The sequence below is a fragment of the Hippopotamus amphibius genome, chromosome 9 (assembly GCF_030028045.1).
Source record: "Hippopotamus amphibius kiboko isolate mHipAmp2 chromosome 9, mHipAmp2.hap2, whole genome shotgun sequence".
Lineage (NCBI taxonomy): Eukaryota > Metazoa > Chordata > Mammalia > Artiodactyla > Hippopotamidae > Hippopotamus > Hippopotamus amphibius.
In genome coordinates, this window is record NC_080194.1 from 111909627 (window position 1) to 111936349 (window position 26723).

A 26723-nucleotide genomic window follows, 5' to 3' on the forward strand; every position below is an offset into this window, starting at 1 on the left:
GAGTCTCACATGTGAGCATAAGGTCAGGATGCACGTGAAGAATGCGCTGATGGTCAGGTGAAAAATGGAAACAACCTAAATGCTCATCAGGAAAAGGGTGAAATCAACGGTGGTGTATTCACACAATGGAATACTCTCCAGCCATGAAAATGGACGGGCGCCAGAGCTACATTTGGCAGCTAGATCTGGCCAAAGCATGTGCCTGGCTGTGCCGGCATTCTGGAAAGGAAATGGACACGGTTGTTTCAGATTGTGAGAAGTGTCAGGGGGTAGATCAGGGAGAGGTGAGAAGGTGATGGGAGGGGTGTCAACTTCTATCAGGTGTATCTTTTTTTTTTTTTTTTTCCGGCTGTGCTGCTGTCTTGCGGGATCTTAGCTCACCGACAAGGGATGGAACCTGCTCCTTGTGCCGTCAGCAGTGAAAGCTTGGAGTCCTAACCTTTGGACCGCCAGGGAATTCCCTATCGGGTGTGTCAGAGAAGAATGTTACATGCCCCTTATTCCTCTGGCTTAGAATTTGCTTCTGCCTTTTTCCTTTCCATTGGGTGGGTTTTGAGATCCCCAGAACTTTCTTTTCTCTAGATGCTGATGGAAAGCTGGTATTGAGTCTTTTTTTTTTTTTAATTGCCTGTGTTGGGTCTTCGTTGCTGCACCCGGGCTTTCTCTAGTTTTGGCGAGCGGGGGCTTCTCTTCATTGTAGTGCAAGGGCTCCTCATTGCCGTGGCTTCTCTTGTTGTGGAGCACGGGCTGTAGGTGCATCAGCTTCAGTAGTTGCGGCACATGGCTCAATAGTTGTAGCTCACAGATTCTAGAGTGCAGGCTCAACAGTTGTGGCACACAGGGTTAGTTGCTCTGCAGCATGTGGTATCTTCCTGGGGCAGGGATTGAACCCGTGTCCCCTGCATTGGCAGGTGGATTCTTAACCTCTGCGCCACCTAGGAAGTCCCTGGTATTGAGTCTTGAGAATGTTGCAAGAAAAACGGAATTACAAGAATTTCCTCTTTCCAAGGAGCAGAGGGTAGATACCATTCTAGGTCATAAAATTGGTTCAAAGACTCTCATCTGAATAAAGTGTGGAATTGAGCATATTTATGAAAGTTCTGCCCAGAATTGAAACTTGTTCTATTTTCTGTTACTAAAAACAGTCCTTGGGAATGACCTACTGACACGTGCAATAACCTGGAGAAACTTAAAAACATTATACTGAATGAAAGAAACTAGACACAAAAAAGCACCCTGCATCGTTCTATTTATGTGGAACTCTGGAAAAGCCAAATCTACTCTATGGTGACACGATGTCGATCAGTAGTTGCCTGGACAGGGGTGGGGACAAGACAGACTGGACAAGGTCAGGAGGGAGCTGCCTGGAGTAATGGAACAGTTCTATATTCTGATAGTGCTGGTAGGTACTCAGGTGTAGACATTTGTCAAGCCTTATCAAACTGTATGCTTAGAATGCGTGTGCACTTCATTATTTGTAGATTATACCTCAAGAGAGTTTGTTTTGTTTTGTTTTTATAAATTTATTTATTTATTTATTTTTTTATTGGCTGTGTTGGGTCTTCGTTGCTGCACATGGGGTTTCTCTAGTTGTGGCGAGCGGGGGCTACTCTTCATTGTGGTGCGCGGGCTTCTCATTGTGGTGCCCTCTCTTGCTGCAGAGCACGGGCTCTAGGTGCGTGGGCTTCAGTAGTTGCAGCACATGGGCTCAATAGTTGTGGCTCACGGGCTTAGTTGCTCCACGGCATGCGGTATCTTCCTGGGGCAGGGATCGAACCCGTGTCCCCTGCATTGGCAGGCAGATTCTTACACACTGCGCCACCTAGGAAGTCCGAGAGTTTGTTTTAAACAATTAAAAAAAAAGTCCTTGAAAGTATTTCAAGTATATAAGTCCACAAGGTGGGGGAGGGTCTTTTAAGACACAGACTTATTTTCAGAGCTCGTAAAAATAACCTTTAACTTCTAAAATATTTGTTATCCTAGGGAAGTCCCGGATGACCCAGTGGTTAGGACTCTGCACTTTCCCTGTGGAGGACACAGGTTTGATCCCTGGTTGGGGAATTAAGATCCTGCAAGCTGCGTGGTGCAGCTGAAAATTTTAAAAAAGAAAAAAAATTGTTATTCTAATTGGTTGTTATACTTGATAATTGTTATGGTATCGATATTAAAATAGTAATTAATATATCAAGTGACATCCCTGTATTCCTAAAAGATACACACACACACACACACTCTCACACACTCTCTCTAAGGATGAAAACCGGCAGTTCCCTTTTCTCTATAGATGTATTAATATATAATAAAACCCATGATACTGTCAATTCCTTGTTTGAACGTGAGTTTGAATGTCTTTGAATGTATAGCAGAGCGACTAAACATAAATCTCTAACCGGTTCAAGTTCTACCTCTGCCCTTACTTAACTTTTCTGTGCCTCAGTCACTGTATCTGTAACATGGGAATAATAACAGTACCTGCTTCATGTTGTGACACGAGAATGAGTTACTACATGTAAAACCCCCAGGTAAGTAGCTGGCTCTGTAGTGTATACGTCAGGAGCTGGAGTAACAAACAGCCCCACAACCTCAGTTGGTTGAAACAATAAAGGTGTGGGGGTTTTGACCATCTTATAGATTTATTCGGTTAGAAATTGGCAGATTTATGATACACACTTCTCAAATAAAATTACACAATAATCATTAGCATGATTCTAAACATGCTAATTTATAAAGTAAGGCCAAAGTTAAGACAAATTTGAGACATATGATTGAGAAGAAGTTGGAAAGGACTTTGAATTTATAAAAGCACCATTCCACCCTGAATTTTGCTGTGGGTTTTTCTCTGATCTTGGCAAGGCACTAGCTCCATTTGCTTTAGTGTTCCCATCTGCAGAACTGTGGTCCTTATACCTGACACTGCCTTTCTTAAAAGAGGATGTTATGAGGTGAATAAGGTAATGGGCTGTGGTAGAAACAACAAAGGTTTACTTCTCACTCATGCCACACATCCATCCCGGGTTGGAAGATAGGCATTGATCGCCCTTGGTCGCTCAGGAATTCAGGCTGATGGAAGCTCGGTTTGGAACATGCTTCCATGATCCTCAAGGCCGGAAAAATGTCTGTGGCAGACCAGCACTGGCTCTTAAAATTCCTGCTATGGAAATCTCATTTGGGGACTTCCCTGGTGGTCCAGTGGTTGACACTCCGCCTTCCAATGCAGGGGGTGCGGGTTCGATCCCTGGTCCGGGAGCTAAGATCCCACATGCCTTGCGGCCAAAAAACCAAAACGTAAAGTAGAAGCAATATTGCAACAAATTCAATAAAGACTTCTAAAAAAATGGTCCACGTTAAAAAAAAAAACTTTAAAAAAAGAAATCTCATTTGGCAAAAATAGTCACATGGTCACATCTAACTTTAAAGGGACAAGGACCACGTGTCTAGAAAGGGGGAGGACTAGAAAAATGGTGAACAGCACTAACGATTACCATAGTTAACTATTATAACTGAATTTTAAATCAAGTAAAGGAGAGGTACTTCCCTCACGGTCCAGTGGTTAAGACTCCGAACTCCCAACGCAGGGGGCCCAGGTGTGATCCCTGGTCAGGGAACTAGATCCAGCATGCCACAACTAATGATCCCCCACACCACAACTGAAAAAAAAAAAAGATCCCGCACTCAGCAATGAAGATTCCACATGCTGCAACTAATACCTGGTGCAGCTGAATAAATAAATAAATGTTTTTTAAAAAAAAGTAGGTAGAGGAGAACTCAATGAGGAGGTGACATTTGAGCCAAGTCCTGAATCACAAAGAAGGGGAAACTATGAGAGCATTGTGTGCAAAGTCCCTAAAGCAGGAATGGGCTTAAAGCATTTGAGGAACAGAAAAATGACTCTGGAAATGGTGAATAAGAGTGAGAGCTGGCGGGGCTGGGTCACACAGGCCCTTGAAGGCCATGGTAAGAAGTCTGAATTTTACTTGAAAGTGTACTGGGAGGACACTGGACGGTTTTAACCAAGTAATATGGTATAATTTTTATAAAGACCATTCACTCTGGTTGCTCTGATGGGATGGGCAAGTGTGGATGAAGGGAAATCAGTGAAGAGGCAACAGGCCAGGTGGGAGATACGTGTGGTCTGGACCGGTGTAGCAGCAATAGAGGTGGAAAGGAGTAGACACAGTCAAGATCAGTTTTGGAAGTAAAGCCGATGATTTGGATGTGGACGGTGAGGGAGAGGAAGGAATCAAGAATGACTCCTAGGTTTCTGGCCTGAGAAGCTGAATGGCTCTTGAGATGTAGATTTCTCCCAGAGTAGAAACTGGGTGGTAGTAGAGTTTTCTGAATCAAGAGTTTTGGTTTGTCCATGTTAATTTGGAGATGCTTTTGATGTTTAAGGGGTGATATCCGGTAGTCCTTCCGTGTATGAATTTGGAGATCTGTGGAGTGGACAAGGCTGGAGATATAAACGTGGGGATTGTATCAGTGTGGCACTGCTGCATAACATGTTACCCCCAAATCTAGTAGCCTAAAATAACAAACATTTATCATCTCATAGTTTTTGTTGGTCAGGAACTTGGGAGTGGCTTAGCTGGGTAATTATGGATTTGGGCAAAGTTGTGGTCAAGATGTCAGCTGGGGCAGCAGTCAGCTGAAGGCTTAACTGGGGCTGGAGGTAGCTCCGAGATGGCGCAGCCACATGGCTGTTGGCAGGAGGCCTGGGTTTCTCACCCCCACGCCACTCCATAGGCTACTTGAGTGTCCAGGGCACGGCCGCTGGCTTCACCCAGAGCGAGTGATCTGAGAGACAGCAAGAGGCAGAAGTCACACTGTGACCTTGTCTTGGAAGTAACATACTGTCACTTCTGCCGTTCTTCTTTTCATTTCACATAGACCGACCCTGATACGATGTGGGAGGAGATTATACAAGGACATGAATCTCGAGAGATTCTATCGGCATATAAATAGTGTATTAAGCCATGGGAATGGATGAGTTAATTTGGTGGGGGGAGGATATAGATGGAGAACCCTGAGACGCTCCACAACATTTAAAGATCCGACAAAAGAGGGGGAACCAGCAGAGGAGGCAGAGAAGTGGCCAGTGAGGTTGGAGGAAGATGAACAGTGTGTATCTTCCTGGAAGCGTAGATGTGTTGGCTTGAACAACCAAGTCGAAGGTTACCAGGAGTAAGAAGGCTGCAAGCCACTTTGTATCTAAAAACACACGGTTGATGATTACACCAAGCAGTTTCCATGGAGTGTTAAACCTGTTTGGAGCAGGGTGAGAGTAAACGGAATGGAAGAATCTGGTGCCGCGGAGCACAGACAATGCTTCTGATAAACTTTCTGTGGAGGGGAACTTGGGGTCAGAGGCCATTTTCCATGATAGGCGATCCTAGGATGTGTTTGAATGCTACACAGCGGCGATTCAATAGCAGGGTAAATACTGTCAGTGCCAGAGGAGGGCTCACTGGGGGAACAAGTCCTTTTCTGATGGGAGTTCTGTCCCTGTTTCTTCAGGCCATTTCGCTGCATCGATGGCAGTTTTGCACACTACTTTGTTCGGAACCACCAGACCTTCCAGAACAAGATGCAGTGGCTATGCTAAGATGTGAGCGGATACACTGCAGTGTGAGGTCACAAAAAGATACAACCCCTGCTTAAGGTACTGGCACAGGTTTGTACCCTATAAACATAGGAATTGTAACAAATTCTACTTTATACAAATCTTATAAAAAAGAAAACAAGGTGTGTGTGTGTATACACACACACATACACACACACAGATACACACACACACACATATATGATAGCGCATTCCAAGTTATGGAGGATATTCTGTCAGGAACGATCCTGCATTATGACTAGGTATCAACAAGAAGGAGACTGTCTGCTTACAGCTGTGCTTATCTGTAACTTCCGGCCTCGTTCTCCTCCACTACCCACAGACTTCCAGTGACAGTATAGCAAATGTGCATCTCTGGCCCTGCACCTGGCTATCATGGTAGCAGGTAAGCAGGTTGGCACAGTGGGCAGTAGGCGCACCCCTGGAAGCCTCCTTACACTGGAACCACTGGCAGTAACTTAGTACAAGGAAGTGACTCAACCATATGATTATATCTCACTAAACCCAAACTGGAGCTCAACTTGCCCTTAGCCAGATCCCAAAGACGCCAGAGTCTATTCCATTCTCATCAGACACAAAGACAGGAGGAAAATCAGTGACTAAAGACAGAGTAGTCTTAACCAAGTAAAAAATATCTTACTTTATATAAATTTTACAAAAACATAAATTGATGTGTTTTAATGTGGGCTTCCCTCAAAACAGAGCTTGAGACCAGGGCTTAGATACTGCTAGTTTACTTGGGAGGTGAACCTAGGAAGCAGGGAGAGGAAAAAACCAAGAGAGGATTGGGCATTGAAGTCAATACTGCAGGAAATGGGACCTTGATGCCACTGGGGACTCAGAGAAGCAGATAGAATGGCTCTGAGGACTTCCGGCCTACAGGAAAGGAGGTGAGAGAATTTATCTACTGGCTCCCGTGCCTCACTGGCTATTTCACTGCCCCTCACTTCCGGTCTGTGCTCGCATGGGGGCTAAGCGGGCCCCCCCCCCCCAGGTTTTGAGAAGGCTTTTGGGCAGAGGTGGGGAGCGTGTGCCATGCGTGCACGTTTCAGTTCTGGGACACTGTCAGCTCAACGTGTCTGGGTGCTCATGGAGCTGTCCTCCCCGCAGCTGAGGCTGAAACCAGAGGAGGGCCAAGGGATGCGACACAGGGCACCAAGGCATCTGCTTCAGCCCACCCCTTAGGCTCTTAGATCTGTCTGTGGCCTGTGTGAAGTCTGCCCTGGAAGGGAACCTTCAGCAGGGCGGCTGCCTGCCGTCTGGAAAGAAGACTTCGCGTGGGTGGGGCAGTGGAATGCAACAAAGATGGCAGTTGCTGCGGCTGGTACAGCAGCTCATCACTGTGCTCGTGATCTCCTTCTGCCACCACCGTTCCCTCCATTCTTGGCCACCTTCCCTCACCCGGGTTGTCTGCTTGCTCTGAGCCCTTGGCTGTCTTGCCTCTGTCAGGCCATGGCTGCTACAATTGCCTGCTCACTGTTAACTCTGGCCATGGAAGCAACAAGGAGTGGCCTAGTAAGTTCCCTGACTTGCAGATTGAAACCCTTTCTTGGCCTGATGGTCCCTTGACTGAGGAGCCCAGAGATGTAGTTTACAGAATCCTTCATGTGTTCATGTGTCCTCTGGCGGAAGCGTTCCCCTTCTCCTGATCCTGGGAACCCGGACCTCCAAGTCCATCAGTCCCTAATGCTATGAAGATAGGAAACGCAAACTCTGAAGATGGGTCTCTGGAAGAGATGATGAGAGGGTCTGTTGCTATTTCTATTCCCTTTGATTCCTGGACTGTGTGATTCAGCTACCGGGCAACACCAGATGTCAGCATATTCCACATTCCGGAGGACAGCACTCCAAATTTGCAGAGCACTGTCCCCAAGCTGGTGACTGGGCTGAACCTTTCAAGGCCACTCAGTAGTCACATATCAAGTGCCAGAGGCTGTGTTGCTATATTCCAGCAAAGATACAGCTTCTGAGCTTTGGCTACTGGTTGGTGAAGTTTATGGGAGTAAACGTCATGATCTATGATCTATCCAGTGTTTGTAGGGGCCACGGAGGTTCAGAGGACAGCGACACGATGGTGACCACCATGCCGGCACACTCTGTCTTGGACGGTGGCTCCACTCTGCAGGTCCACCAGGGTGAAGCATTGCTTCTGTTTTACTATCTTGGCAGGTGGGGTGGGGGGAGGGGAGTTGCTGGGGCTTCCACTTGGCCTTGGTCAATACTCCATCCAGGCAGCTCCAGCATCCCCACTTCATTTACAGTGAGCCACCGCTGTGGTCAAGATTGGAGGAACCCTCCCAGGAGCGTAATAGGACTGATTCCAGATATCCTTTCCAGAATATTATATCCTGAGTCACAGACAAGTTGCCCCACCCTATGTCAATACACCCTCCCTATCTAGCCTTACATTCCACACTTTGGTCTGATATACTTAAGTCCATTCTTTCACCTGTTGCCCCCTTCTGTCAGTATATATTAGCCAGGTCCTGCAATTCTTTCACGAGTAAGCCCTTTGCTCAGCACAGGGCCTAGCCTTCCCTGCTCATCCTGACCCAGTTATTGGTCTGGAGGACAGAGGGGAGGGGGATTGGGATCTAGAGCAGAATATCTTGTGAGGCAGCCTCCTTAGGTGAGACCTTCATCTGTGGTTTCTGTCAAGAGGAGGCCACTCTCAAGGGGGAAATGCTTCTTTAACTGGTCAGAGGATTCGGGTAAAGCTGGGGGGTAAGAGTTTCAGATGCAACCACCCGAATGGCCATACCCCAGATCCCGGCTCTCACACCTTCCCTGTGAGTGCTCTGGCTCTCACAGCTCTGGCATCTTCTGGTTAAATATCATGCCCAGTTTTCAGTACAGTCTTCCTACGACTGCAGGAGATGATGGTCTCTTTACAGAGTGCCAAGGAGGCCTTCTGGCTTTCACACTGTGCCCTGGGTTACTAGTTGGCTGAACATAGCCTGTCATACTTTTTCTTGAGGTGTCTCTGGGCACTTCACAGAACGAGCTAACTTTACAGGCCTTACAATTAACCTTACTCACATTTCATTTGAGTTATATTGCCTTGCCTGGTGTTTTGCCTTCCACCTGTACCTTATGTCAATTCACAACAAGTAAGAGTCTCAGTAATTCTAATGCTACAGCACCTCTGGACGATAGGGCCCTTGTTGCTGAATGACCAGAAAAGTTGTCTAGTCCTAGAAACCCATTCTAATGGTTGACTTTCTAGAGCCACATCCAGGTGTGTTCTCCGGAAAGCAGAGCTTAAGACAAAGGCCTAATTTTCTTTGGACGTGCTGCATGTGGGATCTTAGTTCCCTGACCAGGGATAGAACCCACACCCCCTGCAGTGGAATTGCGGAGTTTTAACCACTGGACCACCAGGGAAGCCCCAAGACAAAGGCTTATTACATGCAGGCATTTATTTGGGAAGTGTTCCCAGAAGTATGGTAGCAGGAAGAGGAAGAGAGAGAAGAATGAAAAGCTAACATCAAAGTGCATTATCAAGGTCACCCCTTGACTATACACAGTGTCTCCCAGAGTTGCCTTCCTAGGGGAGGAAAGGCTGAAACACTCATCCAGTGCTTCCTGTCTCCCTTTGGATGATGCTGCCTCCGGGTTATTTATACACATTTCACCTCCACTTCTCAACTCCATTGAAGAAGCAGAATTTAGCAGTTTAGAGTCAGCAGGGGCTGAGCCTGAGCTTTCAGGGAATTGGTCATTGGTAATTAATTGAGCTTTCAGGGAATTCAGCTCTGGCAGAACTCAGAGGCTGCCAAAGGGGATGGGACATGGGGCACCACAAGCTTCATCCTGCCATATAGTATGACCAACTGCTAGCATCCCTCTAGCTAGTGAGGGGCCCCAAAGCTTAAACTTCTAGCTTTAGGGTGAATCCACTTCTGCGGGGGAACTCACCATTCATCCTGGAGGGAACAGCCGAGGAAGTCGGCTCTCCACACAAGGGTTTGTGCCGCTTGGACTCCCAGGGTCTCTCGCGGGCACATCCTGCCGTTCCTCTGGCTCTCTGGAATCCCTTGGGTGGGGTGGAAGGCACATGGGAAGCACCAGTCTTGCCGTGGGCTTTACTGGGATGTTGCTGAGTTTTAAGAAGGACGGGTCCACATGTCAATTGCCTCCTTGAGATAAACTCGAATGAGGATGGAAAAGCCTGGAGTTAGCAATTTGCAGATGGGAGGAAATGCCCTGGGGAGCTTATTCCAGGTCAAGGAAGAATCAGCCCTCAAGAACATTTCACATTTTGAAACTGTTCACTGGAGATCAGGACACATCAAGGAAGCCCTCTGACAGATATTCAAAGGAAAGGTTCAAAATAAAAGCGGGAACTACAGAGCAGCACCCACGAGAGATGGAGCTCAGTAACTTTCCCATGTTTTGTTAGCTTGGTTTTCCCTTTCTCCTTCTGTAGATGAGTCCTTAGAGTAGAAAGAGTTCATGTGCCTATATTTGGGAGCAGCAAAGAGGGAGCTGGTGAAATCTGGTCAGGGTTGGGGGCGAGGGAGGAGAAGATTCCCCGCCAAGGGCGAAGTGAGTGATGGCAGCAAGTGAGAAAGAGAAAAGGCGAGGCAGGGGTGGAGACATTCCAGAAGAAAAGCTATAGAATGGTAGGTGACCCCTGCGAGAGGCAGGGTGTGGTGTCAGAATGGCTTTCAGTCTGGAAAACCAGGAGAGGACAACTGGATTCAGAAAAATGGGGAAGATAAAAGAAATGGAGGTTGGTTCTGGTAAAGGAGCAAGTTTAGAGTAAATGGGGATGGTGAAAAGAAGAGGAGATTGTAGGCTGGGAGGAATCTCAGAAGTCGTGGGTTTCAGAAAATGAAAAGAATCTAGAATGTGGTCCAGTAAGTGAGTCACCATGGGTAACGGAAAGGTAAATAAAGTCAAGGAGGTCATAGAGTGAAGGTCCAGGATGGGAAGGCCACTGACAGGGCCAGGAGGTGGGATGGAGAAGGGGCCTGAGCCTAGGACCAAGTTCCTCAGTGGATTTGGGGTCTGTATGTGTGTGGAGGGAGTGAATTGGAAGCCAGGGGATTTGAATATAAAGATGTCTGGGGGAAAAAAAAAAAAGGGGGGGGGGGGATTTCCCTGGCGCTCCAGTGATTGAGACTGCACTTTCACTGCTGAGGACCTGGGTTCGATCCCTGGTTGGGGAAATAAGATCCCACAAACCTCATGGCCCTGACAAAAAAAAAAAAAGATGTCTGAACTGATTATTGAAGAATGAGTGATGGGGAAGAGTTAACTAGTCAGGGCGGAGGGGCTTCCAGGCAGAGGGAGTAAGCGAGGGCCCAGAGGCCTGCAGGACCATGGTGTGTTCTGGAACTGAGAGCCAGGGACTGGTCAGATCACAGACTATGCTGAGGAGTCTGGATTTATCCTCAAGGAGATGGGGAGCTGCTCACTCCTCCTCTTCACCCCCTGTACTCATAATGTGGGGTATCTTGGGGCTAACGTTTGGATCTGCTCTCCACCTGCACTCATTTCTTTGGTGACCTCATCCATTCTCATGGCTGACAACTCCCAAAGTTTTATCTCCGGATTGGTGTGTTTGTACCAAGCTGCAAAATCAGAGGGGAAGGAAATTGGCCGATGGGCTTTACCCAACAGGGTCTGGTTGTCAGGTTCACACATTTGGAAACTGTTTTACTTGATCTCTATCAACAGCAGAAAATAAACTTGTACTAACTAAACATATACAGGTTGACTCGCAAATGGAAAATCAATGTATTAACTTATAGAAGCAGATCGACCTTTACTTGTTTTTGCCCGTTTGCTAGTTTTAAAAGGATCACTGGTTTGGTTCTGATTATAAAAATAATGCATGTTCATGATAGAAATTTAAAAAAAATCAGAAAATATTAAGAATAAAATGAAAATCATCCGTAACACCCATAATAACACTCCACATCTATCTATATCTGCATGGATATAATTTTAGCACTATTGGGATCATACTGTATATACTTTTGCATCTTACTTTCTCTTACTTTCATATTGTAAGCGTTTGTGTCAGAAAACCTTTAGACCTCATCAGTTCTTACAACATATTTATTTTTACCATCCTGGGAACAACTTTGTTTACAGTGTCAAGGTCCATTACCAGAAGGTTGCTTTGGTGAACATGAAATCAAAACAAAATAAATAATTTAAAAATCGGGTAACTGTACGAATAATCGTATCCAGGCCCAGTTACTGGAACCACAGACCCCCTCCTCTCCTTTCATTTTTTTTTTAAAGAACTTTTATTGAGATACAGTTAACATACGATAAACTGCATATATTTAGAGTGTACAATTTGGTATCCCAATTTCCCAATTCACTCCCCCCCAACCCTCCCAGCTTTCCCCACTTGGTGTCCATATGTTTGTTCTCTACATCTGGGTCTCTATTTCTGCCTTGCAAACCGATTGGTTTGTACCATTTTTCTATATTCCGCATATACGTGTTCATATACGATATTTGTTTTTCTCTCTCTGACTCACTTCACTCTGCATGTCTCCTTACATCTTTACGTGTGTGTCCGCAATGCCAAGACGGAGCGCCAGGCCCTTGGGTAGGGGTTCGCGGCCCGGGTGGCCGCAAGTGGAGGCCCAGGGTCAAGGCTACGTACGAGCCAGGTGAGCCTGTGGGAAGGACGTGACTGGGCATGTTGGGGCTTCGCCTAAGCCCACCCGTGTCCCGCAGGCATAAGCGACTGCAGGGGTCCCAGGCCCGCCTCCTTGAAGAATCGGGGGCAACCCAGCTGTCTCCCGGGTGCCCCTCCGGCCCGCGGCCCTGGACCGGCCGCCTTGGGCGTGAGCAGCTGGGGATGGGAGGGCGAAGGACCGCAGGGACCTCGCGGGCGCCGAGCCTGTGACCTCCGCCCTTCGGAGCCCCGGGCGGGCGCTCCGGCCGGGAGGCGGGCCGGGAACCCCCTTCCGCACGCCCTCCTCGCGGGGCGCCCCCCCGGCGGGGCAGTGGCCCTCAGGCAAGATGGCGCGGGGGCGGGACACGTGATGTCAGGCCCCGCCCCGGCCCCGCCCCGCGCGCGCGAGGCTCTGGGCGCCCCGCACCCGGCCCCGGGCTGCAGGCGGCGGGCGGCGGTCATGCTCCGGGCGCCGGCGGGCCCCTGGGCCGTGCTCGGCCCGCTGCTCTGGGGCTGCGGGCTGGCGCTGCTGCAGGGCGGGATGCTCTACCCCCGGGAGAGCCGGTCGCGGGAGCGCAAGGAGCTGAACGGCCTCTGGAGCTTCCGCGCCGACTTCTCTGACAACCGGCGCCAGGGCTTCGAGCAGCAGTGGTACCGGACGCCGCTGCGGGAGGTGCGTGCTCCGGCCGGGGACGGGGCCCGGGGCCAGGGCAGGGAAGCTCCTGGAAGCCGGGTGGGGCGCATGGGGAGCCTTCCCTTGTGCTCTCGGGGCTGCCGGCCAGGAGGAGGTTCAGGATGGACGGCCCTTGGGGGCCTGCGGTCGACCCACGAGGAGAATGACCGGCAAGGAGGAAATGGGCGGGCCGGACGTCGGTGGGGAGGTGGAGCAGTGTCCCTGCACCGAACCGGGGGCCGGTGGCCCCGCAGTGGCAGGAGGGGAGGCTTTGCCGTGGCTGGAAGGACCTTGGGTTCCAAGGTTCACGTAGAGGACGGGTCTTGGCATTCAGCCAAGGACCACCCCCGCAGGTCTCTCCTCTCACTTGAGTCGGGTGGTCTGAGAACGGGGGCAGGCGTAGGCCTGTGTGCCCAGCCGACGCTCGCCTCACTTAGATGCTCTTTGTTCAGTCTTTGCTGCCCGGCCCTCATCAGCGGAGGAAGAAAGGGGTGGGGGCTGGTGCCAGGCACTTGCCCCACGCAAGGTTTCCTCGGCCAAGCGGGGCCCCTGCTCCCTGGCCAGCCTTCCTCCCTGGGGCAGTCCGTTGATCATCTTCCTCTTAGTCCGGGTCTGGTCTCTGCAGATCCTTCTCATCCCAGGCTGGTTGTCACTCTGGGCTCACCCCTTTCCGTGGAGACCCTGGTGGCCCCTGTCCTGAGAAAGAACTTCTGGCCCCACCAGACCTTGGGCACAAACCGTTCTAGCAGTTGATCTCTCTCTCTCTTCCTCTTTTTATTTTCTGGCTACCCCAGTGGCATGTGGGATCTTAGTTCCCCTACCAGGGATCAAACCTATGCCCCCTGTAGTGGGAGCAAGGACTCTTAACCACTGGACCGCCAGGGAAGTCCCCCTAGCCATTGATCTATCAGCAAGGTATCCATCTGTTCAGCTAATATTTACTGAGTCCTTACTATGTGGCAGAGTTTGTTTCAGATGCTGGGCATACAGCTGTGAGGGACAGGAAGTCCCTGCTTGCTTGGATGGAGGTCACATGTCCCACATATGTTTTCAGGAAGCGCTTCCCCAGGCTGCTTCCAGACTCACTGAGCTATCCGCCCCGCTCCTGCCTTCCCTCCTACCTGAGGGATTCAAGGGTCTAGAGGTTGAAGGGATTTCCTATGGGGCTCAGGTTCACCTGGTTCCGCCAGGATGTCCAGAGGTTGTATCTCATGGGCCCTGGTCCCCAGAGGCCTTCCCTGACCCCTAAGATAGTCCCCTGCCACGCTCCACACTCTCCTCATAGAGCTGCTCACCGGACAGCAGAGGCCTTGTTCACTCTTTTGTTCCCAGCGCCTAAAAAAGCTTGTAGGTGTTGGCTCTGCACCAGTGAGTGAGCGGCTGGGTCTACTTCATTCGAGTCGTGAAAATTAAATGAGTCCATTAAAGACATTGGTCCGTTGCTGGTGGGGTGGCCTGGAATCTGGGAGGGTCTGGGAGAAGTCATCTTGTCCAGCTTCTTCCTGCAGGTGGGATTGCTGGGGGGACCTGGCCCCGTAGATTGCCAGGTGATCTGGACCTAATTCCAGCCCTGGTTTCCACAGTCGGGCCCCACCCTGGACATGCCTGTTCCTGCCAGCTTCAACGACGTGAGCCAGGATGGGCAGCTGCGGAGCTTTGTGGGCTGGGTGTGGTACGAGCGGGAGGCCACCCTGCCCCAGCGGTGGACCGAGGACCTGGGCACGCGAGTGGTGCTGAGGGTCGGCAGTGCCCACTACTATGCCATCGTGGTCAGTGTCGCGGGCAGCAGGTGGAGTGCGGGGGGTGCCTGGCTCCCCGCCGTCACCTGACGGCCTGCCTCCTGGGGTGCCTGCGGGGTGGGGGGGGCACACGCACGCCCCCCCACTGGGGCTTGCGCCTCATCTGTTCCCTTGGAGCTCCATTCCTCCACTCCTGAGGCAGGCGGCAGCTGGCAGGGTCCTCAGCCCGCCCCGCCCCCACCCCCCATACGGCACGTCTCTGTGAGGGGGCGCCTGAGACGGCAGGGCCCCCTCCTCACATCTCCCTGTGTCTGCAGTGGGTGAATGGGGTCCATGTGGCAGAGCACGAGGGGGGCCATCTCCCCTTCGAGGCTGACATCAGCAAGCTGGTCCAGAGCGGGCCCCTGTCTTCCTGCCGCATTACCATCGCCGTCAACAACACGCTGTCCCCCCACACCCTGCCGCCAGGGACCATCCTCTACAAGACGGACACCTCCAAGTGAGTGGCACCTTGCCCCCCCCCCCCCCCCCCACTGCCCCCCCTGCCCAGTGGTCTTCCCGCCAGGGGCAGGGCGGCCTTAGCAGAGGTGAGGCCCTGGCTCTGGGAGGCCAGGGAGACGTGCGAGCTGAGGTCGAAAGCCCCAGGGCCAGGCTACTGTCCTCCCATTCTAGGTACCCCAAGGGTTACTTTGTCCAGAACACAAACTTTGACTTCTTCAACTATGCGGGACTGCATCGGCCCGTGCTTCTCTATATCACGCCTACCACCTACATCGATGACATCACCGTCACCACTGACGTGGAGCAAGACACTGGTGAGGCTCTTGCCAGGGTCTGCCCTCAGCCTGGCCCAGAGTGGCTCTGTTCCCTGTTTGGAAAGATCCTCCAGGAGAAAGTCTCTCCCGTCCACTTCAGAAGCTGAAATCCAGCCTGTCCGAGCCAGCAGAGGCTTTAAAAATTACCCGCTCTGACGTCACTTTGGGAGGAAGTGCGGCCCAGGATGCAAGAGAACGCCATGCCCCTTCCCCACGGTGCCGCCCTCATCTCATCTCCCCTCGCTGCGGGCTGAGCTCAAGAAATAAACGGCTGTTGGCTGGGGGCTCCTCAGAATGGTGGCCTCGGGGCGCGCTCATCTGTGTGACCTCCCTCTTCTCTCTGGTCTCGTTGCTCTCGTCTCCCGCAGGGCTGGTGAATTACCAGGTCGTCGTCCAGGGCAGTGAACACTTCCAGCTGGAAGTGTGTCTTCTGGATGAGGAAGGCAGGGTTGTGGCCAAGGGCACAGGGGGCCGGGGCCAGCTGCAGGTGCCCAGTGCCCACCTCTGGTGGCCGTACCTGATGCACGAGCACCCTGCCTACCTGTACTCGTTGGAGGTAATGGTGGTGAGGACTGGGGCTGTGGGGGGCCTCTGCCCCCATCCAGCAGCCCTGGCTTCAGCAGGTGTGGTCCTCTGAAGTTTCTGGTCAGTTGGATTGAAGACTTCCCCCAGCCTAATTTTTTCAACCCTTGGTGGGAGGCCCGGTTTGAAGAGCAGGTCCCAGAGGCAGGGTGGGCGAAAGTTTCTTATGGCGGACGCCTGTACTTTCTGCGTCTCTCTGCTTGCAGTCCCAGAGGTGGGCCGCCGTGGTTTGCAAGGGGCTGTCCTGCTGAAGCGCGGGCTGCGTGGGGCTCGGGCCGTCCAGGATGCCTCACGCCCAGCGCTTGGCTTTCGCAGGTGAAGCTGACTGCCCAGACGGCCACTGGGTCTATGTCTGACTTCTACACCCTCCCTGTGGGGATCCGCACCGTGGCTGTCACAGAGAGCCAGTTCCTCATCAACGGGAAGCCTTTCTATTTTCACGGGGTCAACAAGCATGAGGATGCAGATGTGAGTTGGGGCTCCTGAGTCCCCAGGGTGGGTGGGGGGTAGGTGGGAGCGGGGCATTTCTCACCATCCCCATCCCCGTGTCCCCTGAAGCGGTTGAGGGCATCTCAGAGCAGTTACGCAAACTGCTCGAAACCACTGCCCGATGGTGGCCTGGATGGCGGGCTTACGGGGTGACTCTTGACGGGCCCGGCTCTAGGAGGAAGCGCATCTCAGACGGGGACGGGGGGCAGGGGCTCACCCTGCTGTGCTGTCCGCTAGATCCGAGGGAAGGGCTTTGACTGGTCGCTCCTGGTGAAGGACTTCAACCTGCTTCACTGGCTGGGTGCCAACGCCTTCCGCACCAGCCACTACCCCTACGCGGAGGAGGTTATGCAGCTCTGTGACCGCTATGGGATCGTGGTCATTGACGAGAGTCCCGGCGTGGGCATCGTGCTTGCGTGAGTGCCCGCTGCCCACCCTGTCCAGCCCACCCAGCCTGACAGCCTGTGACCTGCTCCCTTTCCTCCCCCGGACCCACAGCCAGAGCTACAGCAACGTGTCTCTGCAGCACCACCTGGAGGTGATGGAGGAGATGGTCCGCAGGGACAAGAATCACCCGGCCGTTGTGATGTGGTCTGTGGCCAACGAGCCTGCTTCCTTCCTGAAACCGGCTGCTTACTACTTCAAGTGAGTGTCCCTGCCTTCCCCGGCCTGGGTCAGGGGTGAGTCCTCAGCCCATTGGCCCAGCTCAGCCTTGGCTGGCAGCCGTGAGAGAGCCGCAGTGGCCCCTGGGGTGGGCATGGGCTGCGAGAGGGTTAGCACCTGCTCCCAGTCCAGGTGCATCCACACCTGATAAGTTCAGGGGACCAAATACCCACCCACCCAGGTTGTGATTTCAACACAGTGTCTCCTTGACATACCTGGAGTGAAATCCAGAGTTAACTAACCTCCTTATACACATAACTTCAAATTAAAAAAAAAAAAATAGTGATATGGACTCACTGTAATATAAGGAAGAGTAAATTTGTAAAATAATTTGTGGGTGCATGGGCCCGACTCCCCAGAAGACCCAGGGAAGGGGTCAGGTGCTTGCACCTAGATGTGGAACCTCCCTGAAAGCTCAGCTACAAAAGCTGATGGCAGAGCTGGAAAGCATCGCCGGCGACTCTGGTACCCTGAGGAGCCTTTTATTCAATGCTGCTGTTTTCTAAAGAACTGAGCCACTCCAGGTAAAGTTCCATCCAAGACCAAGTATAGTTTTCCCTTGAATTTTATGGTATCTCCATTCCTGGGAAATTTAGCATGTGTTAAAACTGCACAAAACCACTCTGTGAGGCTTTGGTTTCATCTGTAAAGGGGAATTAAGCTTTATAAAGCTGGCTTACCTAGGCATGTAATTATAAACAGATTCTCAATGATGTGCATATTCTAATTGTTCTCAAGTTACACTGTTGGATGGGACCAGGCCATCTAAAGTTCATGGTCCACTCACTGAAAGCCACTGGGTCCCCCGGTCCCCCAGCATTGCTGTGGGCAGAAACCCCACTTAGGGGCCATCTCCCCACAGCGGGCTGGCCCTCCTCGGGCTGTTCCTGGGTTCCTTCTCTTTCTTACGGTCATGCAGTTGTAGCGTAGCCTGGAGAGGGGGATTATTTCACTTACTGTAGAGACAGCAGAGGCCCTGGACACACTCCCTGAGGCAGACACTGCCTGCATCCCAGTGTCATGGGCGGCGGCTCTGAGGAGTGGACCCAGCCAGGCAAAGGCAAGCTCTGGACGTGCAGCCCCGGAGCATGTGGCGCGGGGATGTAGAGCCAGACTGGTGGATAGAATTTTTGCTGTGAGGATGAAAGGACTGTAGGCTTCTGGGAACAGGTGCTTGAGGGTCCCGGTGAACCTTTCTGTGAGGCGCAGAGAGGCAGAGGCTTGATTTTGGGAGCAGCAGGGACAGGACAGGATGTAAGTAGGGCCGCCTGGGCCGGAGGTGCTTGGCTGGGCTTTGACGCTTCCCAGGTGAAAGACAGGCTGTTTCAGACAGTGGGTTTGGACTTGCTGGTGGGGGGGCTCCGTTCCGGCCTGTGGAAACCACAGCCTTGAATGAGAAGAGCTATGATGGGGGCGGGGTCAAGGAAAAGAAAACCAGCTGTGAGGAGAGAGAAGAGGAAAACAGGCTTAAACAGTGAATGAAGGTGACCTGTGCCCGGGAGGCCACGCCCTAACCACAGACTGGCCCCTCTGTTGGGAAGCCTGTTCTCACCACCCCTCCTTGGGTAGCAGGATGCAGCATAAATGCTGTGTCTTCAGAGAGGCTGCCGCTGACCCTCTGGTCTCAGCGAGGTGCCCTGTTGCTGTCTCATGGAACCCCGTGCTCCCCCTTCATCATTCCCGCCAGCGGGATTTGTCACATTCGCCTGTGTGGTGTCTGTGCTCCCACTGCCCCACGGCTACACGGCTGTTTCAGTCTCTGGTCCGTGCCGAGCACACAGCCTCCCTCCCTAATCGTGTTAAATTAATATCCATCCTGATCCACACCCCATCCTATTTGTAGAGCTTTGCCAGAGGTGGGGAACCTAGGTTTTGGCAGCGCCCAGCCCAAGGACCTCAGCTCTGTGCCTCTCACCCCTGGAGGAGGGCCTCTCCCCTGGGAGGGCGGGGGGCCCGGATCTGGGGAGGGAGGAAGGAGGAAAGAATGATGTCCGGGAGCGTGGTATCTAGAGGAACATGCTTGCTTACCCGGACGGCAGGGAGGAGAGCAGTGTCTTGGGGTTTGTCTTTTGTTGTTGTTCTGACCGGGAAGGTGGGAAGGAGAGGATGCCGGATGGGTATCTGAGAGCCCTCCCCAAACTGACGGCGCCGTGTCTTCTGCCCTCCGTGGACAGGACGCTGATCGCACACACCAAAGCCTTGGACCCCTCCCGGCCTGTGACCTTTGTGACCAGCTCCAGCTATGAAGCAGACCTGGGGGTGAGCCTGGGGGTCTCCACGCCCCGTCTCCCCTCTGCCCGTCCTCTCGTCCTGCCCCGATGCCCGCTGACATGAGCTGCTGGGAGGGACCACGAGCAGCCAGTCCGACCGTTCCCGTAGATGGTCTTTAGGTTACGGAGGACTGCCCGCAGATTTGCCCGGCAGTGTGGCCTCTCGCATCTGGGAGGCCGGGCATAGGGAGGTCTAATCCATTCTTAGTTCAGACTCGTTGGTTTTTATGCACCTCAATTTAATTTCATGCCCCTCAGTTTAATGTGCTCAGAAAAGGGCAGAGGTTTAAGGGAGCTTAAAGTCAGCATTGTCCCATGTTTCTCAAACCTGGCTGATCATCAGAACCATTAAGGGAAGCCTTTAGAAAGTACAGATCTCTGGATTCTGAGGTTCTGACGTAGGAAAGTCCAGGGTGGGAATCTGAGTTTTTAAAAACTCCTCAGTGATTCCAGTCCTCCATCAGCTTTGGCATCTGGACTAGACTAGACTCGATCCAGCCCCTGGGACTGGAAATCAAAGGGACAGGCTCACACAGCCAGCCACCCCATGGCCGCCCTCTCGGTCCCTGGGTGCAGCAGCCCCTCGGAAACGGTGTGTTGAGTTGCACAGAAGCTGTAAAACATGGGAGCCCGAAGATGGTCCTTCAGTAGAGAACTGAGGCCAGTCCTTAAAAGTGCTCCAGAAAGAGAAGTCATCTGAAGAAAGAATGGGTGAGAAAACACTATGCGCCAGTCTAGATTTGTGAGCACTGGCATCTTAACGTGGACGGGACGGTTTGTAGCCCTGGCGTTCCTGTGCCATCTCTTGACAACACTCCCTTCAAAGGAGCACAAAGACTGTGGTCAGACACCAGCGTGGCACAGGCAGACCTGCATGGCTCAGAGGCTCAGGGGCTTCCTTTCCCATTCTGGTGGGCAGGGGAGCCCGTGCTGGTCACCGCCCGGAAGGTTGCCAGGCTCACCTGGTGGGGTGTGTGAGCCGTGGTCATGGTCACATGCCCACCCAGAAGCACAGCTTCCCGCCTGCGTCTTTCCGCCACCAGTTTGGAAAGGTGCCTCGGTCATTTGGGAAGGATGGACCACGATGGTCCTAGTGCAGACTTTGGAGGTGAGCATGGGTTCAGGTGAGCTTTGTTGCTCACTCAGCTCCGCACTGTTCAGACTCAAGGCAGTCCCGCGCCATCGCCTGCGCTCCCCTCCTAGGAGGGAGTTTTCTGGCCACTTTACGACCCATGGCGCTAGCTCAGAAAGGTAAATCAAGTCTTTGTAAGAAGGAAAACTGCCTCCATCCCTCAGTTGGGAACATTTCTCCAGGGCTGGGGGATGACCAGTGACAGGAGCACAACCTAGAGAGGAACATGGTCGGGTTGGATGGGCCCTGGGCTCCCACTTGGGGCCAGAGCGCTGGGCGCCCTCCCCTGAGTGCAGCTGCAGCCAGGTCAGGGGCACCAGCTCAGAGTTAGAGACTCGCTCCGTTCAGGTCTCCTCTGAGTACATGTCCTACACGTGTGAGCATCTGACTCATTTTCTGCATCCCCTGCTTATCTCCTCTGCCAGCCCCCTGAGTACAAGTGCGAACGCTGTCCTACACTCTCCTGGTGCGTGAACACGTTTTAACCCCCTCCTAGGTGCCATACGTGGATGTCATCTGTGTGAACAGTTACTACTCCTGGTATCATGACTACGGGCACATGGAGGTAATTCAGCTGCAGCTGGCAAGCCAGTTTGAGAACTGGTATAAAACCTACCAGAAGCCAATTATTCAGAGCGAGTATGGAGCAGAAACCATCGCAGGGTTTCACGAGGTAAGTAGTGTAGAATGGTTGGGTTATTTTTTCACTCTCTTGGACAGTGGTGTCACTCACTGCCCCAGGCTAGAAAGATGCCTCCTTCCCCGTGCCTCACTTGTCCTGATGACCTCCTACAGCTCACCAGGCTCGCCCTAACCTGCCCCTCCACGCGGCTGCCCCAGACTCAGCCTCTGCCTCACTTGCGTGGTCCTCAGACAGCCTCCCACTAGCTGCCCAAATGGTCTTTGCAGCAAATCCAAACCTTGGGAGTCCCATCCCTGGCCTCCCCTGGCCCGCAGACGAAGCCCTAATCTGTGGTCAGGGCTGTCAGCAGCCTTCGCCCTCTGCCGTCTCCCTGGTCTTCATCCTCCTCTGCCTTCAGTCCTGGACCCTGGCCTGTTTTCACTGTCCTCCCTGGCTTCTGCTCCGGCTTGGCCTCTTCCTTCTACCTAGGATGCCTTAGCACCGTGTTCACCAACTAGTGGACTCTTACTGAGCGTTCAAGCCTCAGCTTAGATGGCCCGCCCAGGCAGAGGAAGCTCTTCGCCCTGCTCCGTCTCTGTCTCAGCATTTCTCCCTGTGAGATGTCATGATCTCTTTGGTTCTCTCCTTGACCAGACCAGGGGCTCCAGGAGGGAGACCAAGTCCTATTTATTGTTGCTTCTCAAGCAGCCAGCAGTGTCTGGCACACAGCAGGTGCTAAGTGATCTTTGTTAAGGGAATGAGTGAGATCTTGGAGTAAGGTTTTTTTGGGGGGGGGGGGTGGGGCGGGGGGGAGGGTTTGGCTGTGTTGCTCGGCATGTGGGATCTTAGTTCCCCGACCAGGGATTGAACCCACGCCCCCCTGCACTGGACGCGCAGAGTCTTCACCACTGGACTGCCAGGGAAGTCCTTCGAGCAAGGTTTAATCGCTAGCGTTTCCTCATTGTTTTGTCCATTTCCTCACCAGAGACAGGCTGCTTGTCTTGTGGGAAGTTTTTTCACGTGGATTCTTGAACCCCAGCCAGCCACGCGGCCCCACGCCAGCCACCCCGCACTCGCCTGTCAGAACAGCCAGGGTTCCTCGCTGACACGTTTCACCTGCTGATCCTTTGCAGGTTGAGCCGTCACCCAGGTGGACGGTCTTATTCTGTTCACACCCTTACGTTCGTCTTGCCTACACAGAATGCCACTTGGACAGACATACAGGGAAGGATCTTATGAAGACAAAGTGTACGCACATCTGTCCTCCCTCTTTGAAAAGGTGACCAACTCTGAATTTTTAAGAGATTCTGAAAGGGATTTCCCTGGTGGTCCAGTGGTTAAGACTCTGCCTTCCAATGCAGGCAGTGTGGGTTCGATCCTTGGTTGGGGAGCTAAGATCCCACGTGCCTCCCTGCCAAAAACCCAAAACAAAACAGAAGCAGTATTGTAACAAATTCAGTACATACATAGATAAAAAGTAGATAAATAACTTCGGAAAGGGCACAGGTCGGCACTGTCTGATAGTGCCTCCGCAGCGATGGAGATGTCCCAGATCTGCACCATTCAGAAGGGGAGCCACCGCCATGTGACTTTTGAGGCCTTGGAACGTGACTTGTGTGACTGAACTGATGTAGTTTAATGTAGTTTTGAAGGTCAGTAACCTCGTGTGGCTAGCGTTAGACAACCCAGGGTCATTTCCATTAAAACACAGTAAGAACATCGTGCCCTGTCCTCAGATTCCACTTTGGAACTGGAAGAAAACAGGGCTCAATGGTACAGGCATACCTTCGGTGTATGATAGCTTTTGTTGTTGTTGTTCTGTATCTTTTTTTTTTTTTGGCTGTGCCACATGGCACGCAGGATCTTAGCTCCCCAACCAGGGATCGAACCTGAGCCCCCGCAGGCACAGTAGCATTTTAATCCTCATGGAGGAGAGCCAAAGCCAACAGGGTCTGGTGCTCTCATAAGATGCCTGAAATGCTACATCCTTGAGCATCTAAGGCTCAGCACCCCCAAATTCCCGTGAGATGGAAACTCAGACTTTATGCTCCAGGAACATCTGAAAGATCATTATATCTTAGTACACAACACACAGGAGCTCTTCAGCAGATACTGGGTGAGTCCGTAAGATGCAACCTCTGCTCTCGCTGAGGACAGTCTTCTCCTCCCTGCCCTGGCAGGTCTCAGCTTCTGCTTCAGGGGAGCCTTCAGTGGCCCCTGCCTCAGTCTGCGCCTCCTGCTAACCTCCCCCTTTCCCCGCCCCCACTCCCAATTCACCCTTGTTACACTTACAGCCTGTTTCCTGGCAGATTGTAAAGCCTGTGAGGGCAGGGACCCTGTCTTTCTAGTTTGTCACCTTGTCTCCGATGCTCCAATGTCCCCCATATAAGCAGATACTAAGTAATTATTTGCTGAATGGACGAATCGGCTAAATAACAGCTACTTACCCAGGTGAGATACAGATGAATCTGCCGTGTGTAAATCTGAGTCACACTAGTTCTCAAATGATGCACCAAAAGCTACTTCAAGCTTGAGTTTTAAATTTATTATCCAGAGACACACTTTTATTCCTAGTGTAGTTCAGCTGTAAGACTGCACTGGGGAATAGAGATGGAAAAGATAAAGCAAATATTAAATTCTGTTTATGGGAATTCCCTGGCAGTCCAGTGGTTAGAACTTGGCAATTTCACTACCGAGGGCCCGGTTCAGTTCCTCGTCAGGGAACTAAGATCCCACAAGCTGCATGGCACGGTACCCCCCGCCAAAAAAAAAAATCTGCTTATAAATGAAGCAGTTACTTGGATTCCGTGGTGGTCCAGTGCTTAGGACTCTGAGCCCCCACGGCAGGGGGCACGGGTGCGATCCCTGGTCAGGGAAGTAAGATCCTGTGTGCCACCCCCCAAAAAGCAGCTACTAATTAAGGTGTTTGTTTTTTTAACCTTTTTTCTTACCCTGCACCCTCGCTGTGTCCCTACACCAGCACCCGTAAGTCCTGCAGTCACTGTAGCCCACCGCAAGGACAGATGTCTTGGTCATCATGTGGGTCTTCAGGTTTGTCTAACCTTTGCAGTCCTGCTGGTTCTGACTCCTGAGTTCTCTCTTTGCCTTGAACTCCAGGATCCACCTCTGATGTTCAGTGAAGAGTACCAGAAAGGCCTGCTCGAGCAGTATCACGTGGTTCTGGATCAAAAACGCAAAGAATATGTGGTGGGAGAGCTCATCTGGAATTTTGCTGATTTTATGACTAACCAGTGTAAGTGGCAGTTGGGTGCCTGGAATGTACCACTTCTCGTTTTCTCAGGTTGGCATTTTAGTTCAGGACATTTGGTTGTAAGAACCTTGGAAACAGGTGGGGGGAATAGCTGATGTAATCAATGCAGGCCGCACAGAGGATTTCCTAGGAAAAGTAAGTTGCATTTAGCCAGCAGCCATCGCTTCCCTGGTGCCCAAATCGTTTTATGGTGAACAAGCAAATGGGAGAGCCCACCGTCTCAAGGCAGAGATGGCTCGCTCACCTCTGTGTGTCACTACAGAATGAGGCAAAAGTGGACCTCGTACTGGGTTTCCTTGTGGGATACACTCATTATTCCACAGTAAGGTGCAAAGCCCGAGAAACTTAAGATATTTCTGTTTGTTTTATATTATTCACTTATAAAAGGCAGGTTCACCAAATACGGGTAAGTGTCAAAGGGTTTTGAATGTGGGAGGGTTTGAAAGCCTTCAAAGTGAATATGATCTGTACTTTCTCAAGTGGGGATAATGAGGGCTACTTCACAGACGTTCCAAATGAATCTTTATCTTTCTACACCTCTAGGTTACTAGCATCTTGATATACCATAAACTTAGGATAGTAATCTAGGGAGATAGGGAAGGATTTGGTAGTAGTGGGAATTACTTATGGGGAAAGACAGGTTTTTGGAAGGTTTAAGTTTAATTAAAAATCAGAATAGAAAAAAGGTAAAGAGAAAAAAGAGAGAACACGAGCCTCCCCTCTGCCTGGCTCCCGGAGTAAGCTGGGGTGGAAGTCTAGTTTTGTGACGAGGCGCACTGGCTTTGTGTAGTGAGGGATTAGCTGTGTGACCTTGGACAAGGTACCTACCTTTTCACAAGCCTGTGAAGTGGGGATGACGCCTACCACCTCGCAGGTCTATGGAGGAATTCCATTTGACAAAGTGCTTGGCACAGTGCCTGGCGTTTGCTTTTCATGGAAAAAAAAATGTTGCCGTCTTGAACTTCTCAGTGGGAAAGACCTGCTTTCCATTTAACAGAAGCGGTGGTTTCTCTAGGAGACAGAGAGGTTTACTGGGAGTGTAGCCCCTCCTTTCCCAGCTCCAGCTCCGGCAGATTTGCCACCGGGGGTGAGGACCCGGCTGGAAGTCGGCCCGGGAGGACGCTAAAATCTGCTCAGTAGATGCCACTTAGGCACCTGTGACGGGTCAAGACTCTGGCTCCCACGAGGAGAGTCACCTCTTCAGAGAGGCCCAAGCCTTCCCAAGGGTAACTTTGTCTCAGCCCCACTCCGGTTACCAGGCAGCTGGGTACCCATAATGTCTTAAGCCTTATTTTGCAAGTAAAAGATAGTTTTGGATTTTTTCCCTAACAGAAGAAAAATGAACACACGCAGTGTTTTGGGGGAACAGTGGTATTTTAAATCTTTAACCTGTTAAGGGGCCACTTCAGAAACCACTTCAGACCCAGCAACGCTTAACCATGAGGACATCTCTGTTTAGTGTCCAGCTTGGCTCCAGGCTGGTTCTGATTTGGCCCCCATCCGAAGTCATCTGAAATTCCTTTTGCCTTGTTTTTAGCACCAACGAGGGTGATAGGGAATAGAAAAGGGATCTTCACTCGTCAGAGACAACCAAAAAGCGCAGCATTCCTGTTGCGAGAGAGATACTGGAAACTTGCCAATGAAACCAGGTACCACCGGTCCGCTGTGAAGTCGCAGTGTGTGGGAAACAGCCCGTTTACTTTTTAAAGCAAGAACTACCTCTCTGCTGACACCGGCTCTGTCAGCCCCTCCTCCTCAAGTAGGGGGCGACTTCCACAGCACACAGAGCAAGTGCCTCCTGGACTGTGCATGGCAGACCGGGAAGTTTCTGGTCTGGATTTTGTGGTTATTTGCTAAAAGGGAACATTACAGGTGAAAATAAAGGCTTTTGTAGTATGAGAATAAAGAGTTGCCTTAAAAGTGACCAGCCATACATTGAATGATCTGTACTGCTGCACAGCATCTGAAATTGTTTTTCCGGGTCAGGCTGTTTTCATAGCCTTCACTGAGTACGAAGTCTTGAGAAACCTCTGCTTCAGCACTCACGCCACAGTCAAGAGTCGCTGGTTACAGACCGTGTGCTGCCACCTTACGGCCACCTGTGTCAGATGCCACCTGGGCTTTAGGCCAGCCTTGACTTGAGTGGGGGACTGTAAAAGACAACTGCTAGTAACTCCACAGGTAGGCTGAAGTCCCAGCAA

General features: G+C 51.6%; 1 protein-coding gene across 1 annotated transcript; it reads left to right on the forward strand.

Annotated features, from left to right (window-relative positions):
- The first annotated feature begins 12654 nt into the window (after positions 1-12654).
- GUSB (glucuronidase beta) lies at positions 12655-26477 on the forward strand. Its single transcript, XM_057747841.1, has 12 exons — positions 12655-12939; positions 14523-14708; positions 14996-15177; positions 15351-15493; positions 15862-16049; positions 16391-16543; positions 16802-16980; positions 17063-17209; positions 19402-19486; positions 21126-21302; positions 24369-24504; positions 26060-26477. The coding sequence occupies exons 1-12, from the start codon at positions 12727-12729 to the stop codon at positions 26227-26229; spliced, it is 1959 nt and encodes a 652-aa protein (XP_057603824.1). The 5' UTR covers positions 12655-12726; the 3' UTR covers positions 26230-26477.
- The last annotated feature ends 246 nt before the right edge of the window (positions 26478-26723 follow it).

Excerpts from the sequence above, each read along its gene's own strand:
- GUSB (XM_057747841.1), top strand. The coding sequence starts at position 12,727 with ATGCTCCGGGCGCCGGCGGGCCCCTGGGCCGTGCTCGGCCCGCTGCTC. Across the intron at positions 17,210-19,401 it reads CCGGCTGCTTACTACTTCAA|GACGCTGATCGCACACACCA; the intron begins GTGAGTGTCCCT and ends CTCCGTGGACAG. Across the intron at positions 24,505-26,059 it reads TGATTTTATGACTAACCAGT|CACCAACGAGGGTGATAGGG; the intron begins GTAAGTGGCAGT and ends CCTTGTTTTTAG.